The sequence below is a fragment of the Cydia pomonella genome, chromosome 4 (assembly GCF_033807575.1).
Source record: "Cydia pomonella isolate Wapato2018A chromosome 4, ilCydPomo1, whole genome shotgun sequence".
In the NCBI taxonomy this organism is placed as follows: Eukaryota; Metazoa; Arthropoda; class Insecta; order Lepidoptera; family Tortricidae; genus Cydia; species Cydia pomonella.
The window spans coordinates 23,454,326-23,473,746 of record NC_084706.1 but is presented as its reverse complement, the minus strand read 5'-3'; the positions used below and the strand labels follow the sequence as shown (position 1 = coordinate 23,473,746).

Below are 19,421 nucleotides of genomic sequence, written 5' to 3'. Positions count from 1 at the left end.
GCAAAACATTTACCCGTTATATTAGGTAACAAGAACATTAAATTTTACTTTTAATATGTTCGAGTTACAGCGTGAGTCAGCGGTCACAATAATGGCATGTTATTGAAATATCTGAAGTGAAACTTTAAATGCAAAGTAGAACAATTAATATTTAATGAGAAATACCTCCCAGAATATTTCAAGTATATTTACTTTTTACTAATTACCGGGTTAATCTAAAACATTTATGTAGCAACATTAAATATGACATGACATTGACGTGTATTTGATTTGATCTTTTGGCGGGGCGCTTTACGTTAAAACAACACATCTTATGATTTTGCTTATACTCTTTATTATTATTACAAGCTACAACAACACATTATTTTAGATCACTCAATTGTCTATTAATAACCAAAACGTAATTGGCCATGGACTTAACGTCGTTTTGCCGCGAGATGCCTAAAATTGTAAGTAATTTATATATTATCTTGAAATAACAAAAATTGTGCGCTAATGCATTTAATTTTATATTTTAGGAGCTGCATGCTCACCTCGGTGGCTCCTTAAGCCAGTCCACCATGCTCCAGCTGAAGAGACTGTACGCGGACTCCGGCATACCTGATAAAACGAATGCATTCTTCGACGAATTTCAAATCGCTGCTGGAGATACACGTAGTTTATCAGAGTAAGTAATTTCGTGACACAGGCACGCGATGCTTTAATAACGTTTGTGTGTTGGAAAACTAATTAACATAATCAATTTCAATGACTACTTTTAAATATACACAATTCAGCAAATTACATTTAGATTAATAAATTGTAGTATTAAGTAATAGGGTTGTGTAGTAAAGTAACCATAACCATCACTCTTTATGAAATGTGACAACACATCGGTGGCAAACAAGCATACGACCCGCCTGATGGTAAGCTGTCTCCGTAGCCTATGTACGCCTGCAACTCCAGAGGAGTTACATACACGTTGCCGACCCTAAACCCGCCCCTCTTGTTGAGCTCTGGCAACCTTACTCACCGGCAGGAACACAACACTATGAGTGGGGTCTAGTGTTATTTGGCTGCGATTTTCTGTAAGGTGGAGGTACTTCCTCAGTTGGGCTCTGCTCTAGATCTGGAATGGCATCCACTGGCTGTGCCCTACCACACAAAGCGAGATGACATTCACAATGCCCATACCTCTCTTTTGGCTGTAGTTTAAGAACATACCTGCGTTCATGCCATGCTATTAATACTATTTCACCATGGGCACAGGTTTTAATTTTCAGTACACGTGTGGCATGATGTGAGTCGAGTCAAAGTACTCCTTGTACCAACGATCAGAGGACCTACCGCGAACCACGTCCGACGTGTTGCCTCTCTGTCGCACTTATAAATTCGTATGTAAGTGTGACAGAGAGGTAACACGTCAGACGTGGTTCGCGGTAGGTCCTCAGCATCAAAAGTAGCGGATCCAACTACGCGTCATAAGCCTTCAGCTCTGGCAACCTTACTCACACAACACTACGAGTAGGGTCTAGCGTTATTTGGCTGCGGTTTTCTGTAAGGTGGAGGTACTTCCCCAGTTGGGCTCTTCTCTAGATCTGGAATGACATCCGCTGTTCTGTGCCCTATCACACAAAGCATGTTACGATAGATGTAGTAGTTGCTTATTCTAAATCTACTACTAGACAATAGGCTTAGCAGTTAGCACATTAGTGTCGCAACAGTATCGTGCCTGCAAGATAGACTACGATTCTTTTTCTAACTGTATACTGTAAGTACAGGGAGACACTGTTGTGGCACTCATGTACTAAGCCTTCTGACCATGCTTAATTTACACCAACTTTACAGTAACAATACTTGATGCAGGACTTGGTATGTAATAGGATGGTTGGATGGACTCTGTGAAGTTAGTATGAGAATAACAATATGAATAAATCCACCCCACCTCCTTTACCGCATGTAATTTTTTTTGTTGCAATGTGAACTTTAATAGCTCTTAATAGAATTGAATATCATATCTGCCATATATGGCTTCGTGTGCGGTAAAGGGTCAATGACATCTTGTTGACTTAAAATATTTACTATTATTTCTGAAGGTGCATCTGTCCCGGATCTACATATGCAAATTGTAAATATTTGTAATGGGTACATTTCCCTCAAGGAAACCGGACTAATCCCAACAAGGCTTAGTTTACCCTCTGGGTTGGAAGGTCAGATGGCAGTCGCTTTCGTAAAAACTAGTGTCTATGCCAAATCTTGGGATTAGTTGTCAAGCGGACCCCAGGCTCCCATGAGCCGTGGCAAAAATGCCGGGATAACGCGAGGAAGAAGAAGGTACATTTCCCTCATTGCTAAGCATTGCGACCATGATTGCCCTATAGTTAGTGCTTTTGGGCATTTCCCGCAAGTCTACAACCATTGTACCTATTTTGCTTGAAACAAGATAGCGCTACTCTAACCACCCCAGCTCCTCCATGAAGCCTAGCAATGTTTTCAGATACAATTGATCTATAATTGTAATTATTAAAATTTGTTTGCTTTTAGCTGCTTCCAAGTGTTCAGCATCTCACACTCTCTGACAAGCATGCCTCAAGCGCTGGCTCTGGCCACCTCGCTGACTGTCCAAGAGTTCCAGGATGATGGGTGCATCTACATTGAGATTAGGAGTACTCCACGTGAGACACCCTACATGAGCAAGAAAGAGTACATAGATACTATTGTACAAGCTATTAGGTCAGTGTTAAAGTGTTTTTCATCCTGTTTCATGGTGTAACACCCTTGGCTAAAAAAATTATATTGGATTGATGTTTGAGACGCTGTTTAAAATTGTATTTACTCATAATGATTAAATACATAATAAAATTAATAAAACACCCAGTATATTTCAACAACAATGGTTTTTGAATATTTAAGTAAAGATTTTTGCAATAAGTACATTTTAATTTTCTATTTAATATATTCAAGTTATTATAACTTATTAGGCGGGTCCACACAGCGAGCATACGCGCGAGGCAATTTCCTCACGCACACAACGACAGGCCTCGGTGGCGCGCTCGGGCGAGGAAAACGTGGGTGAGGAAATTGCCTCGCACGTATGCTCGCTCAGTGTGGACCCGGCTATTTATTGATTCACAAGTATAGTCTGTCTTATTTTTACCTAAGCAGGTGTGTACAGTCATCTGCAACACAATGAAGGCCGTGAAAATACCTGACACAATCTTATTTGTAGAGCCATCAGAGCTTGTCACATTTTACGGCCGTCGAAGAATAACATTATTGCACGTGGCTGTACCATCCTAAGTAGTCAATACCTATTTTTCAGGAATTCTTTAATCAGCTTAACAATGATCTCCAAGCTGATCATATCCATAGACCGCAGATGCACTCCACAAGCAGCCGAAGAGACCACCAAGCTTGCCATAGAGTTCTTTCAGAATTATCCTGAAATAGTTGTAGGAATTGAGCTCAGTGGCGACCCCACTGCAGGGCGATTCCAGGACTTTGTGCCGGCCTTGTCCAGGGCGCGAGATGCTGGATTGAAGGTACATATCATACATATATATCCTTTTTATTATAAGTTTATCATCAATTCATCAAATTATTTCACTTTAAACAATATTAACCAAGTCTCAATCATTTAATTTTTCAATTAAATATTAAATATCGCCAAAATGGGGGTTTATTAATGCGGGCCTCCAATCTCTTTGCAAAAGACTGCCTGGCCTATCTGCTAACATACTTAGTATGCTGTTGGATTCTGCTTCTTATGGACATGATTATTTTCCGCACGCACTCTAACGCCTCAACTATATTGGCGTGTTCAGATATTTGTGAGCACCTCGGGCGCTCAGATATATCTGATGGCGACTGTATTACAATAATGTTATTACATTGAAGCAAGAAATATTACTAGGTATAGTATAATACAATGCAACCAATTTTTTGTAAGTACAAAAATATTGACCAGATACTTTCACCAGTTAGACCAAGCTAAGTTGGCAGTGATTTTGATAGCCCAGGCGGTGCAAGTGTTATTTAAAAGTCGTAATCTTATAGAAGCTTGACATTAAAATTAACACTTGCACCACTTGGGCTATCAAAATCGCCCCCAATTCAGCTTGGTCTAACTCTAAATAATAAACATGTATTGTCACAACGTCTGTGATGCTAAGGGCCCTATCACTCTAGCGATTTGCGAGCGAGTTGAAAGCACGTGACGAACTCGCTAGTATAGGGCGCTAAGGTTTGTATGTGTAAACAAACTCAAGCTTCCAAATAACTGCCAAACAGAACCAAAATATCTAAAATTAAAGCTTGTACTTGTATTTATTGTGTATTTTTTTTAATCAAAAATCATATTTATTTACAATAACAATATACGTAATGGACATGTACAGAAAATCTGAAATAGATCCTTGAGGCATTTTACCAAAGAGTAAGGATATCATTTATCAAGGATGCTGGCGGCATTTCTTCGTTGTATCGCATTACCACGCATTACTGATATGTTGTGCGAGGAAGCCGCCAGCTCTTCGGTCGCCAGTTACACGATTTCTGCAAAAAACTCGTGCGCGCTGGGACCCCATGGACTAGAGTTTCAACGCCAAATGGTACAAAATGATACTTTCTGCAGGGACTCTTATCCATTGGAAGTTGGACGGTGCCAGTGTTTATTATTTTCAGTTTAATAAATTTAATAAACGCCTTGCATTTCAACCTATTTTCATTTTTTTTTAATGTTCAGGTAACACTCCACTGCGGCGAAATCTGTAACCCCGCGGAGGTGCTAGAAATGCTTGCATGGAAACCAGAGAGAATTGGCCACGGTACCATGATACACCCCAGGCTGGGAGGGACTGCTGAGACGTGGCAGGCGCTGTGCCAACTGAAGATACCTGTAGGTTAGTGGCATATATGCACTTCAGCAATGCCGGATTTAGAGGTCTGGATGCCTTGGGGCAACACAGGAGTAGAGGCAAATAAAATGGTCAATTTTCCAAAGCCTTTATTGTGGGGGGCCCCTCTTTTGTGGAGGCCCCAGAGCTGTAGCTCCGGTTGCCCTCACCTAAATCCGGCCCTGCACTTCAGATCAGCTCAAGACCAAATATTACATAGTCATATCACATCAGTAAAATAACAAAAAATATCATTGCGAAATGGCGTTATTCAAATGTACGCACCAAATATAAAAAATATCAAAACAATTTTCGGTTGTAAACGGTTCATTTCTAGTTTTTTTTGACTAATTCTTTGAGCGAGCACTTTAGTTAGTCCAGACTAATTCTTTGAGCGAGGAAGCTGCCAGCTTTACGGTCACCGCTGACCTCTGCTAACTTTTTGGAGAGTTCCTTAACGAGCTTAAGGGCACTTGGACCCCACGGGCCCAGGGTCTCGACGCCAAGATATGAAATTGTATTCGGCGCCGAGACCCTTCATTCATTCATTGTCAAGAGGGCGCTGTTATTCTCATGTATGGGGTGACAGTTCAGTTTAGTATGGAAAATTTAGTTCCAATGAAATTCCGCAATATGGCGCGTGATCATATATTACTGGTCAGGCTTTAAAACATGTTACTACTCACTTATTTAATTACAAAATTGAATACTTATTTGTCAAAATTCAAAGTTTGTGATTTCCCCTTTCCCCCTTGTCACAATAAGTCACGTTTTCTTGACCCCTCTCCCTCCCCTAAACGTGTCACGTAATGGATGAGCCCTTCGACTATCTACTTTGCATTTGTTTCAGAAATTTGCTTGACTAGCAATGTAAATACAAAGCTGATAGCAAGTTATGATGCCCATCAGTTCAAGGAGTGCTGTGAAGCCATGGTGCCCGTAATAATCTGTGTATGTGAATAGTTTATTTAATAATTATAATTTTTATAACATAACTGGCTTTAGACAGAGAATTGGAAATAGAGGTGGATTGTCAAAGAAAATTTTGTAGCCACAGTAAATGTACTGCCATCTTTCGACACATGATTATTTTAGAAAGCCAATTTGACTTTGATCCTTATTCTTACACTGATATGTGTTAAATTTGTTAAATATCAAATAGTGTCGCCGTCTTACCGGGCATCGACTAAAAGTTGTGGCGCCATCGCACGAAACGATGCTGTCATACCTTTGGCCTTTGATCTAGTAGATGGCGCCACTTTTGATATTTAACAAACTTAACACATATTTGTGAAAGAATAAGGATCAAAGTTAGTTCTAAAAGTTTTAATTATGTGTTGAAAGATGGCAGTAAATTTACTGTGGGTACACAAAGTTTTCCTTGGCAAGTCACCTCTATTTCAAATTCTCTTCGCTTTATAGATATGTCCAATGAGGGGATCAGTTTCCACGTATAATCCTACATGGCTCGACTACATGGTATATTTTGTTATTCTTGCGGTATACATTCATGAAGCAAATGGCAGTGTTATAGCATAGTACAAAGAGTGGGGAAGTAGGTTATCTTCATATTTTGTTTGAGTGTGCGTGCGGCGACGTAAAGATACTATGGCGCACACATACAAGCTGCGCGCGGTGCATTTGTATGAAGATAACCTACTTCCCCACTCTTTGTACTATGGTTATAGTTTCGACAACCCGACGCGCTGTCTCGACAATTAGTCTCGCGTAGTCGTACCATAAAATACCCAGCACAACTAGGCGCCACTAAATATACGGTATTGCTTATTAATGTCATAGTGGTTCTTATGTTTATGAAACAAAACGCAAAACTACTTTGCTATTCTATTTTCAAAGGCGCTCGAATATAAATAAATAAAATATTTGGGGACGATCTTACACAGATCGACCGAGCTCCAAACTAAGTTAAGCAAAGCTTGTATTATGGGTGCTAGGCGACGATATACAACGCATATATGTATATATAAATACATTATAATATCGGTGTTCATTGCACAAACAAATGCCCTTACCGGGATTCGAACCGGGGACCATTGGCTTCATAGGCAGGGTCACTACCCACTTAGGCTAGACCGGTCGTCAAAATCGATATATATAAGAAAATACCAAATAAATAAATAAATATAAATATTATAGGGACATTCGTACACAAATTGACTAAGTCCCACGGTAAGCTCAATAAGGCTTGTGTTGTGGATACTTAGACAACAATATATATTGTAAGCGACGCGATTTTCTTTTGTAATTTATTTTATATTTTTTATTAAAAAGTGGGTGCCTGGAAGTCTGAGTGGAATGTGCCGGTTCAGGGCGACCGAGGGGAGCGGGAGAGGAGGGGGACAATCGGAGATTTGTCATTGGCTCTCAGCGGTCAGTCGATGTATAGAATCACGCGCTAAGGTACATGCTTCTCGCTGTCCAAACACCCTTACGTTTTGTTACTTAAAAACTGCATATCATTTCACCACGTCCCCTACACGCTGGTCTTCGAACCTGATCCTGAACTCTGAATGTACCGGACTCCGATACGAAAAATGAACACACGGAGCAGTGTTAAGAAACAAGAAGAAAAGCAAAAGGAGCTTAAGGCCGAAAAGGAAATACCTACGCAGAAGCAGAAACCAGTTTGCCAAGCGACTCAAAACGACGAACCTGCAAAAATAAAATCGATAGATAAGAAAAAGGAGCTACTCGATAAAACAATTACTGTAGATGTGGGTAGTGCAAGTGAAAAGTGCAGAATGGAGGAAATTCCTAAATCGAAATCTATAAAATCTACTCGAAAGTCAAAAGCATCAGGTTCTGCGCGTTCTTCAGTCGTGGCCAGAAAGAAGTTGCTAGAATTAGAAGCGGCAGAAGCAAAAGCGCGTATACAAATGGAATTAATCGACAAAAAGCTAGCGGCGGACCTAGCACAATTGGATGAAGAAGAAGAAGAAGAATACAGTTCACAATCGGAAGCTAGTGAAATTCACACAAACAAAGAAGTGGAGAAATGGTTAGAACGCAGTCAACTGGAACTGAAAGAGCAGCCTGTGCCACCAACGGAAAACACATTGGACAAGCTGTACCCGCCGCCCGCGCCGGCTGCACCAGCGCGCGACGGCACCGAAGATACAGTTCACCTACTGGCAACGGCACTCAAAGACATAGCCGCAGTCTCCTCTACGAATGGACCTAACGCTCGAATGTTGAGCCGCCTCTGCACGCCGCGAGATTTACCCTCTTTTTCCGGTGACCCAATGGAGTGGCTCCAATTCAAGCAGGCGTATGACGAATCAACTGAAGTGTGCAATTTCAACGACAAAGAAAACCTATGGAGGCTACGAAAATGCCTTCAGGGACCAGCTAAAGAAGCAGTAACTTCTCTGTTAATTGGAGCTACTGCGCCAGATCTAGTGATGTCCACTCTAGAGTTACAGTTTGGGAATCCCGATATTATTATTTCAAAAATTGTACAAAGCATCAACAAACTGCCGGTGATGTCTCAAGAATATCATAAGGACATAGTGTCTTTCTCCGTGAAGGTTAAGAATTACGTTGCAGCAGTAACAGCTATTGGTCATGATGAGTACCTAAGGGGGATGAAAATCATATCTGTAATTCTGTCAAAATTGCCAACTGTGTTAATATCGAAATGGGTCGACTATAGCTACCCGCTTATCAACGACGGCAAGAAACCCCGGCTCGTCATTCTGTCGGAATTTTTAAATGACGAAGCTCTCAAAATATCAAAAACAGCTGTAATCCTCGCGAACACTTACAGTGATAGTAAACGTAAACAAAGTGATTGTTACCGCTCTCAAACCGTGCTAGTGCAGAATGAACTAAGTGACGATAAGTGTAAATTTTGTCGTACCTCTAAACACGACATAACAGACTGTAAAATGTTTAGAAAAAAGGGCGGGAAACTTCAGGCGCGGTGGACGCGGTTTTTCGTAACTAGTTTTTGAAATTGTATTTTAAAGGATTGGAGTCTGTATTTAGTGTATATATTTGTAGATTTAGATTCACTTATTAATTATTTTTAGTAGTTAGGTGTATATAGTAATCGGTAAGTGATAATTATATGTAATTTCTTATGGGGGATGGCCAGCCCCCTGACCCTGGGGGAACGATTCCCTCAGGGTCAAAAACACCAATGGATATTTTAATTTCTGCGATAGAGTCATCGATGGATACTGATGTATCAAATACTACGGACGTAACTTTAAAAAGGAAAATACTTTCACGAATGTGTACCAATTGTAATAAAAGAAAACGCAAATCTGGTTCAAACAAGATAAAAGATACAGATTGTGTTTGTGTAAACCAATCAAAATTGAAAGATAATGCCAGCCATCCACAACAAACTGAAAAGCTGAATCCCATTGTAAATTCGAATTCTGAAAATACAAATACACTTAATAACTCCACACCTACTCATGTGCCCATTGGTCGTGACCGCTACCAACAGTCCGATGTTGCACCTTACGTTGTACATGTTCAAAAAGAAGCCAACACTGATGGCACAACTTTACATCCAATAACTTTTGGTCGCTTTATGCGACAAAATAACGTGCAAGGCGTTGTGAACGGCAGTCTTAAACGAATAGGGAGAAATCGTGTCAGCATTGCATTTGCTACATTCACTGATGCTAACAATTTTCTATGTAATGAAAACTTAGGAAAAAACAAATACAATGCTTTCATCCCAACATTCAATGTCACACGCATGGGAGTGATTAAAGGTGTACCACTTGACTTGACTGATGATGAAGTACAGACTTCTATTAACCTGCCAATTGGCTGTGGGCCAATTATTAAAATAAGAAGAATAAAAAGGAAAATTGTTGTCAATAACATTACTCAATTTGTGAATACAGGTACAGTTATACTTACTTTTGATGGGCAAGTATTACCTACCCGGGTGTACATGTGCTACATGGCCTTGCCAGTAGAACTCTATATATATCCTACGGTTCAGTGCTTCCTTTGTTGTCGGTTTGGACATGTTAAAAATCAGTGCCGTTCAAATCCAAGGTGCTTCAAGTGTGGACAAGGTCACTCCGGTGAATCTTGTCATGTAGATGAGGATGACTATCAGTGTTGCTTGTGTAAAGGTTCACATCAAGCCACTAGTAAAAAATGTTTAGAATTTAACAGACAAAGAGCTATTAAAGAAACTATGAGCAAAAGTTGCATCTCTTACATGGAAGCTTCCAAAATTCACCCACCTGTGTCTAAGGTGTCATATGCTGAGGCCTTGCTTGCAACACCATTGTCATCTTCCTCACAAACACAACATGATTTGCAGAGTAACCAGGATATAATACCAATGTTAAATAACCAATCTTATAAAAAAACTGTTTATCTTAAACCCAGAGCTCCTGTAAAGTTAGGCAAAGGGTATGATAGAAATGCACATTCAGAAATAATAAGACAACCAGTTATCCATAGGGAAAAACCTGTGTTTAATAGTAACAAAGAAGAGAAGCCTAGTATTGATGATATAGTAAAAGCTCTTATGAATTTAATGTCCCAATCTAACACAGTATCACCGTCCAACGTTGCAGCAGTTATTAATGCTTTATACCAACTCAGAAACAATAATAATGGATCAGAGAGCTCTAGTGGTTCAGTGGAACGTTCGCAGCCTAATCAATAGGAAACAAGATTTAATACATGTTATTAATAAATATGATCCCTTTCTACTTTGTCTTCAAGAGACATGGTTGAAAAGGGATTCATTGTTTAAAATACCAGGATATGTCTGTCTAAGAGAGGACAGGCCTGATGGGTATGGTGGTGTGGCCATACTTGTCAAAAACTCATTAACATATGATTATATCACACTACCTGTACATAGTGATGAACTATCTGTTATAGCAGTAGTTGTAAATAGCATTTGTTTTGTATCATTGTATTATAAAAAACCTAATAACAATATTTTTAAAGAAATTGAACAACTTTTTAAGTTCCTGCCTAAACCATTTGTATGCTTAGGAGATTTTAATGCTCACCATGAGTTCTGGGGCTCTGCTCAAACTTTATACTATGGAGAAAAATTGCTGGAACTAATTAGCTCACGTAATTTATTCATATTAAACACTGGATCTCCAACTAGGCTTGCACGAAATCCTAGTGCAATTGATCTGTCCATTTGTACTCCCGATCTTGCTTCATCTCTATCTTGGTCAACTGCAGTTTCCACGTATGGTAGTGACCATTTTCCTATTCTCATTACCTTTCCTTTTTTCAAGAAACCTCAAAGACATGTCAGACATCCCCGTATAAAACATAAGCTGAATGATGATAGATGGAATCAGTATAGAGAGGTTGTTGAGCAAAAAATTAATAATTTATCTGAAATAAGCAATTTAAATATATTAGACAGTTCACAAGCATTTGCCACAGCTTTGATTGAAGCTGCTAATGAAACCTTTCCATTAAAAAGCAGCGGTCCAGAATCCATACCATCCCCACCTTGGTGGGATTCAGATTGCACTCTTGCAATTAAGCAAAGAAAGGAGGCAGAGAGGAAGTATTGTCATGAAATGACTGATAATAACTTTGATAATTACTTAGAAGTTGCTAAATCCACTAAAGAGTTACTTAGAACCAAAAAGTTTGAAGGATGGCATAGGTTTTGCAAATCATTAAGTCCTAATGTTTCACCATCAATAGTTTGGCAAAACATTAGAAGGTTTAGATCGGCATTTAAAGTCACAGTGAGTAAAATATCTCCACTTTTAGCAGAACAAGTCATGGATCGTTTGGGTCCTCCTTATGTCCCAGAACACCCTATGATTCTAAGGCCACTTTTGCTAGGTAATAATAATGCTGAAGATGTTTTAAATTCCCCCTTTTCACTTTTTGAACTGAAAGGAGTACTTTCATCAACTAAAGATTCTGCACCCGGTGAAGACGGGATTCCTTACTCTTTCTTGTCAAAACTTGATGATAACAGTCTTTGCTACTTTCTTTCTTTAATTAATAATGTTATGATAACAGGTTTTGTTCCTAAAGAGTGGAGGACTCAAACATTGATTTTAATACAGAAGCCAAATAAACCCAATTCAGATCCCACATCGTATAGGCCCATAGCTTTATCAACTGTACTAGCCAAAGTTGCCGAACACTTAGTAAAAATTCGATTGGAATGGTTTATAGAACATAATAAACTTTTATCATGTAATCAATTTGGTTTCAGGAAAGGTAAATGTACTCTTGACAGTTTAAGCATTTTTACCACAGATATCAGAATAAGTTTCTCTAAAAATGACTCTTTAGTTGCTGCTTTTTTAGATATAAATGCTGCGTACGACAACGTCAATATTTCAGTTTTAAAAAATAAATTAATTCAACTAGATGTTCCTAACTTTTTGATTAATTTTATAATAAATATGTTACATGAAAGGTATATAAAGTATCCATTAGACCAGTCTGGAAATGAAGTCATTAAAAGAACAGTTTGGAAGGGTCTGCCACAAGGATCTGTCTTGAGTCCTTTACTATACAACATTTATACTTATGATTTGGAACTTTCTGTTGAAGGGCAGGTTAATGTTCTTCAATACGCCGATGATTTGCTATTATATGTTTCTGGGCGATCTTTAGAAAACATTAGTAATATATTATCATCATCTTTGAGTGCCTTAAATAATTGGTTGAATAATAATGGATTAGATCTTTCGCCGTCTAAAAGTTCTGTTGTAGTTTTTTCACGAATGAAAAATATTCCACCTATTAACGTGCATTATAATGGTATTCCATTGGTAATTAAAGATAGTGTAAAATTTTTGGGAGTTATATTAGACTGTAAACTTACTGGACTTCCTCATTTTGAAAATATTGTATTAAGATGTGAACGGAATCTGAACATTTTAAGATGTCTGACCGGAGTCTGGTGGGGGGCTCATCCTTTTACTATGACATTGCTGTATAACGCTTTGATTAGAAGTGTTTTAGATTATGGCACTTTCCTTCTACACCCTGGAAATGTTAAAGCAATCAAAAAAATTGATTCTATTCAGTCTAAGGCTTTAAGATTGGTCACAGGTGCAATGAAATCAAGTCCAATAAGTTGCTTACAAGTAGAATGCTGTGATCCACCCCTTGCGTTTAGAAGACAGTTCCTCTGTGATAAATTCTTTTTTCGTACTCTGCAATTAGATTCTCATCCACTACTTTCAAAAGTAAAACAATTAGCAGAACTGGTTGGAACCTGTAATTATTGGGCCCTTAAGGATTCTCCTTGTCTTGTTAAGAGCTATAAAAAATATCAAAGTTTAGAAGCACCCACTTACAGAAGCGCGACACTTCCTTTATATCAACACGACTACAACAGTCTCATTATAGATCCAGATATTAGATTTAACATAGGCTTATCTAAAAGCGATATTAATCCAAAAATAGAATTTATTAACCTTCTTAACATTGAATGGGCTAATTGGCACTGTTTATACACAGATGCCTCCAAACATGGCGATAGGAGTTGTGTTGGTGTTGGAATTTTCCATTCACAATACAAAGGATTACAACTTATCAAACTGCCACCTGAAACTTCCGTCTACACTGGTGAATGTTATGGTCTACTTAAAGCTATAGAATATATACTTATGCTGAAGATACCTAAAACCATAATTTTTTCAGACTCTCGCAGTGCTTTAGAAGCCATAACGAGGTTCCCATTTAAGACTCATAAACAATCTCCAGTTGTCTTTAATATTAGGAATCTTTTATATAAATGTTCACAGAAGAGTTGTGCTGTCGTGCTGGCTTGGATACCAAGCCATGTGGGCATTCCTGGGAATGAAAGAGCGGACCAATTGGCAAATGAGGCTATTCACGTGGGAGACATTGTGCCATACCATAATTATTGTCATGACTTAATAAATTTGTCAAAAGTGTATTTGTATGTGGATTGGAATGAGATTTGGAATAAGGAAACCGCAAAAGGTGTACATTATAGGCATATTCAGCCGTCAATTCCACGGAAACCATGGTTTAGCAAAATATTTTTTTCGAAAACTGTAACTTCTATTCTGTGTAGAATGCGTCTGGGGCATGTTTGTTCTCCGGCGCATTTACACATAATAAATAAAAAGCCGGATCCTCTTTGTTCTTGTGGTGACTATGGGGACCTGAACCATATTTTTTTTGCATGCTCTCTTCATGATCGGTCTGATTTTCTTTCCAGCCTTGAATCATTACGCATCCCATTTCCTACATCCATAATTTGCTTGTTATTTAGTAACTCGTATGATATTTATAAAATCTTATCTGTATTTTTAGAAAAGAATGATATTAAAATATAGCATATAATAATTATAATTATATATATTACAGTAAATCCAATCCTTCCCTTTCCAAATTTTCGTCATATCCGTACTTCCTAATTCCTAGTTTCCCTAACTTTTAATCCCATTACAACTTGACATTGGCTAATGTAACAAAAGCCAGAACAAAAAAAAAAAAAAAAAAAAAAAAAAAAAATGTTTAAAAAATCGCTTCGCAAAGACAGGTGGGCCTATGTGAAACGTCATGGATTATGCTATAAATGTTTAGTGTCGCGCCATAACAAAGAAACCTGTCCTGCGCCCTGTTGCGATAAGGAAAACTGTGGACAATCCCATCACCGCTTGTTACATTACATTTCGCACGCCAATAATTCAAATCTTCAATCTAGTGTGAATATTACGGAAATAATAGACACTGATGTGAGTGAAACGCGATCTGAGACTGTTACAAACATAAACTCGACAAGCTGCAAAGTTTTGTTACAAGCTGTACCTATTTACATACACGGACCTAACGGTATAATTAGTGCCACTGCATTATTGGACAATTGCTCGACGGTATCACTGATAAGCGCCGACCTCACCGCCCGCGCCGGATTGCATGGTACCAAACAAAAAATGTGCGTTAGTGGGGCATGGAGTAACACCGAACTTAAGTGCGAAAGTGAGGTAGTGGACTTTGATGTGTCGAACAAAGATGGACAGATGTTTACGCTACGTGCTCGCAGTGTTACAGACTTAAACTTGCCTTCGCAAAATGCATCTAAAGTGAACCTTACGCATTATGACCTTAAGGTTGAAATTAAAAATCAATTATGTAACACTCGTTATGAGAAGCCTCAGCTGTTAATAGGGCAGGATCACTATCATCTTATGATGCCACTGCAAATAATAAAGGGCAAGTCCGAAGGATCTTACATAACTCAGACTGTCTTAGGCTGGTGTGTTCACGGCCGTATCACAGCACCGCGCGACAAGGGCCAGCGGCTAGATTCAACCTTATTTATAACTGAGGACCTGCAGGACCAAAATGAGCGTGCACTACGAGAAATACACGAAGAAGTACGCCGCTCTTTTACCATTGAATCCATGGGCGTTTCATGTAATCCACGCCAGAACTCCGAGGACCTGCGCGCACAGGAGCGATTGGAACAAACGGCTAGATTGTTAGAAGGCAGGTGGCACGTTGGGCTTCCATGGAAAGATCTTAATTGCAACATGACTGAATCCTATGGTAATGCACTTTCTAGACTTAAGGGAGTGGAAAGAAAAATGAAACGGGATGTTGGCTATGCATCAAGGTACACTGAAAGAATAAATCACCTGTTCGATAACGATTACGCAATGGAGGTCAGCAACCCGAAGCTCACGCCAAAAACATGGTTTCTGCCGCATTTCGGGGTTGACAACCCTAACAAACAAAAATTAAGGCTCGTATTCGATTGCGCATCCAAAAATAATGGCGTTTGTTTAAATGATTACCTGTATAAAGGACCTGATCTGCTCGTATCGTTATATGGAATAATGCTTCGATTTCGCGAAAATAAAATCGGAATAACTGGAGATATCCAAGATATGTTCCTAAGAGTGAAAATCATCCCTGAAGATCAAGATGCATTTCGTTTCTTGTGGAGAAACACGTCTGAAGGCTCCGCTGCTCCTGACGACCCTATAAAAACGTATAAGATGACATGTTTAATATTTGGAGCAAATTGTGCACCATTTATTTCGCAGTTCATAAAAAACAAGAACGCCGTGCGCTATGAGTCATCGATGCCGGCCGCCGTATCTGCAATATGTAAACAACATTATGTAGATGATTACATTGATAGTTTTGAGGACGAAGAAACTGCAATAAAAGTGGTACAAGAAGTGGCGTATATACATAAACAAGGCGGTTTTAACATTCGTAACTGGACGAGCAACAGTGAAACATTAATAAACAGTTTACCAAAAGAGAACTTAGGTTCAACGGCCATAAGGTTCAAAATCGATCAACAAGATAATGGCGAACGTACGCTCGGATTAGTTTGGTTTCCAAAGGAGGACTTACTTGGTTTTGATGTCTCTTTCAAACGCATACCGGAGGCAATCATATCTGGAGAGAAGATACCTACAAAGCGAGAAATGCTGAGAGTTGTTATGTCGATATTCGATGTGTATGGGTTCCTATCACCGATAACAATAAGAGGAAAAATAATAATCCGTGATACATGGGCACAAGGATTACTTTGGGACGACATGATTCCGGAAGAATTATTTAAAAAATGGATCGAATTCCTCGAGCTATTGAAACGGGTAAGTTCAGTGCGCCTGCCCCGATACTATCAAGCCGCCACGCGTGCGAGTGAGACAGACGATGCACCGAATGCACCGGATAGTGCAGGCCGCCGGCCGGCTATGTATACAAACCTACAACTTCATTTGTTGTGTGACGCGTCATCGCAAGCCTTATGCGCCGTAGCGTACTGGCGCTGGTTAGATAACAATAACCGGTGGCAATTAGCATTTATTTCGAGTAAATGCCGAATTTCACCTACTAAACATAGAAGTATTCCAAAATTAGAATTAGAAAGTGCATGTCTAGCAGCGAGACTAGCACATAGTATAATCAAGGAACACAAAATGAGCACGGAGAAAATTTATTACTGGACTGATTCGACCTGTGTGCTTCACTGGATATATAACGATGCACGTACCTATAAAGCGTTCGTGGCGCATCGGCTCGGGGAATTAGATGAATTAACTCAATCTGCTCAATGGAGATACGTACCTACGAAAATGAACGTAGCTGATATTGCTACACGAGACACCTGTGAACTCAGAATGCTGGAAAATGAATGGTTTCACGGTCCCGACTTTTTGTATGGCAATGAGGAAACTTGGCCTTCAAATAAACAGCTGACGAAGCCTAACCCTTTGGATTTAGAGTATACAATGATTGTAAATGTATCTCCTGAAAACTTACCAGCTGTTCCTGAACCTGAAAGGTTTTCATCGTGGTTAAGATTACTTGGAGCTACCTGCGCTATACTTATATTTATAAATAAATCTAAAAAACTTACTTGCGAGATTAATGGAGACCTGAAGGAAAAGGCGGAGCGCTTGCTAATCAAATATTCTCAAGCGCAGTCCTTTCCTGAAGACCTGGATAACCTGAAAAATAAAAGAAATTTAGACCGGAAAAGCAGATTACTTACCTTGACCCCATTTCTCGATGAACACGGTATTCTGCGCGTCGACGGACGAATTGGGGCGGCCCAGGAGGTACTACCGGAGACAAAACAACCCGTGATCCTCGATGGAAGTAATTACGTTACTAAGCTTATTGTAAAACATTATCACGTGACGGCCGCACATGGAAATCAAGAAGCAGTGGTAAACAACCTGAAACAGAAATACTGGGTTATTCGAATTCGTCCAACTGTGAAACATGTAAGCAGTAAGTGCATGTTCTGTAGAATAAAAAAAGCGCAACCGCAACCACCTAGAATGGGTGACTTACCTCCTGCTCGCATGGCCCACCATCAGCGCCCGTTTACGTTCTGTGGCATTGATTTGTACGGACCAATGGAAGCAACAGTATTGAGACGTCGAGAAAAGCGGTATGGAGTTTTATTTACGTGTCTTACCATGCGAGCTGTTCACATAGAAATAGTCACGAGGCTCACAGCTGACGCACTAATAATGGCTCTGCGAAGGATGGCGGCGCGTCGTGGTTGGCCTCAGCAAATTTTCTCGGATAATGGCACAAACTTGAGAGGGGCTGATAATGAACTTAAGAAGTCTATTAGTGAATTAAATCACACCGCATTAAAAGATTTGGCCTTGAAATATGGCACCACTTGGAATTTTTTGCCACCAGTTAGCCCCCACTGGGCTGGCGCGTGGGAGCGACTTATTCGATCAATAAAGGCATCACTCAAGGTGGTATTAAAAGAACAGGCTCCGCGAGATGAAGTTTTGAGCACGTTCATGGCAGAGGTCGAACAGATGGTAAACAGTCGCCCGCTTACACACGTCACAGTTGAACCGAAAAGTGATGAAGCCCTCACGCCAAATCATTTTTTACTTGGTAGTTCTTCCAACTTACCGACTCTCGGTTTATTTGATCACTCCGACATGTACCTTCGTAAACAATGGCGAACCTCTCAACGACTTGCAGACCTATTTTGGAAGCGGTGGGTACGAGAAGTACTGCCACAGATGATCCCTCGCCAGAAGTGGCACCAAGACCAACGACCCTTACAAGTGGGAGATCTGGTATTGGTTGTGGATCCTGCGTCACCCCGTAACGTTTGGCCTAAAGGAAGGATACAGGAAGTGATTCCGGGAAGAGACGGCCGCATAAGAGTGGTGCAGATAAAAACCAAATCCGGAACACTACGTCGATCAGCTGCACGCGTCGCATATGTACCTACTGAAGTTGAGTAAGTGCTGATGCAGCACTGGGGTGGGGTATGTAAGCGACGCGATTTTCTTTTGTAATTTATTTTATATTTTTTATTAAAAAGTGGGTGCCTGGAAGTCTGAGTGGAATGTGCCGGTTCAGGGCGACCGAGGGGAGCGGGAGAGGAGGGGGACAATCGGAGATTTGTCATTGGCTCTCAGCGGTCAGTCGATGTATAGAATCACGCGCTAAGGTACATGCTTCTCGCTGTCCAAACACCCTTACGTTTTGTTACTTAAAAACTGCATATCATTTCACCACGTCCCCTACATATATAATATACAAATACTTAAATACATAGAAAACATCCATGACCCAGGAATTTGTGCTCATCACACAAATATATGCTACTGGTATTCAAACCCAGGACCATCGGCTTCACAGGCAGGGTCACTACCCACTAGGCTAGACCGGTCGTCAATTAAATTGGAAATTGTATAACTTTGTTACAGACCGATGACAAAGGTGTTTTTGGGACGTCACTGTCTCAGGAGTACGAGATTTGCGCGCAGACCTTCGGCTTGGACAGATCGAAGCTGGTCAGACTGTCCCTTGATGCCTGCAAGTTCGTTTTTGACGAAGGCGCGCGAAAAATGATCACTGATAAGATTTTAAATTTTATAGAAAGAAATGAGCTATGAAAGTTTTGTACTGTAGGTACAAGTTTAATTATATTATAATAAATGTTACTCTTATATTTCTAAAACTTCGTGTATCATTATTTTGCATTTTAATCAAATATCTCAGATGTGTTTGTAAACAAATCACAATGTTCAATGAGCACCTTATTTACTA

General features: G+C 39.7%; 1 protein-coding gene across 1 annotated transcript; it reads left to right on the top strand.

Annotated features, from left to right (window-relative positions):
• Window positions 1-11: 11 nt before the first annotated feature.
• LOC133517282 (adenosine deaminase-like protein) lies at window positions 12-19,332 on the top strand. Its single transcript, XM_061850516.1, has 7 exons — window positions 12-449; window positions 519-667; window positions 2,524-2,712; window positions 3,302-3,521; window positions 4,724-4,880; window positions 5,725-5,825; window positions 19,079-19,332. The coding sequence occupies exons 1-7, from the start codon at window positions 411-413 to the stop codon at window positions 19,265-19,267; spliced, it is 1,044 nt and encodes a 347-aa protein (XP_061706500.1). The 5' UTR covers window positions 12-410; the 3' UTR covers window positions 19,268-19,332.
• The last annotated feature ends 89 nt before the right edge of the window (window positions 19,333-19,421 follow it).

Bases quoted from the DNA above. Each gene is read 5' to 3' on its own strand.
- LOC133517282 (XM_061850516.1), top strand. From the start codon at position 411: ATGGACTTAACGTCGTTTTGCCGCGAGATGCCTAAAATT. The intron at 450-518 runs GTAAGTAATTTA...TTTATATTTTAG, and splicing joins GCCGCGAGATGCCTAAAATT to GAGCTGCATGCTCACCTCGG. The intron at 2,713-3,301 runs GTCAGTGTTAAA...CCTATTTTTCAG, and splicing joins ACTATTGTACAAGCTATTAG to GAATTCTTTAATCAGCTTAA.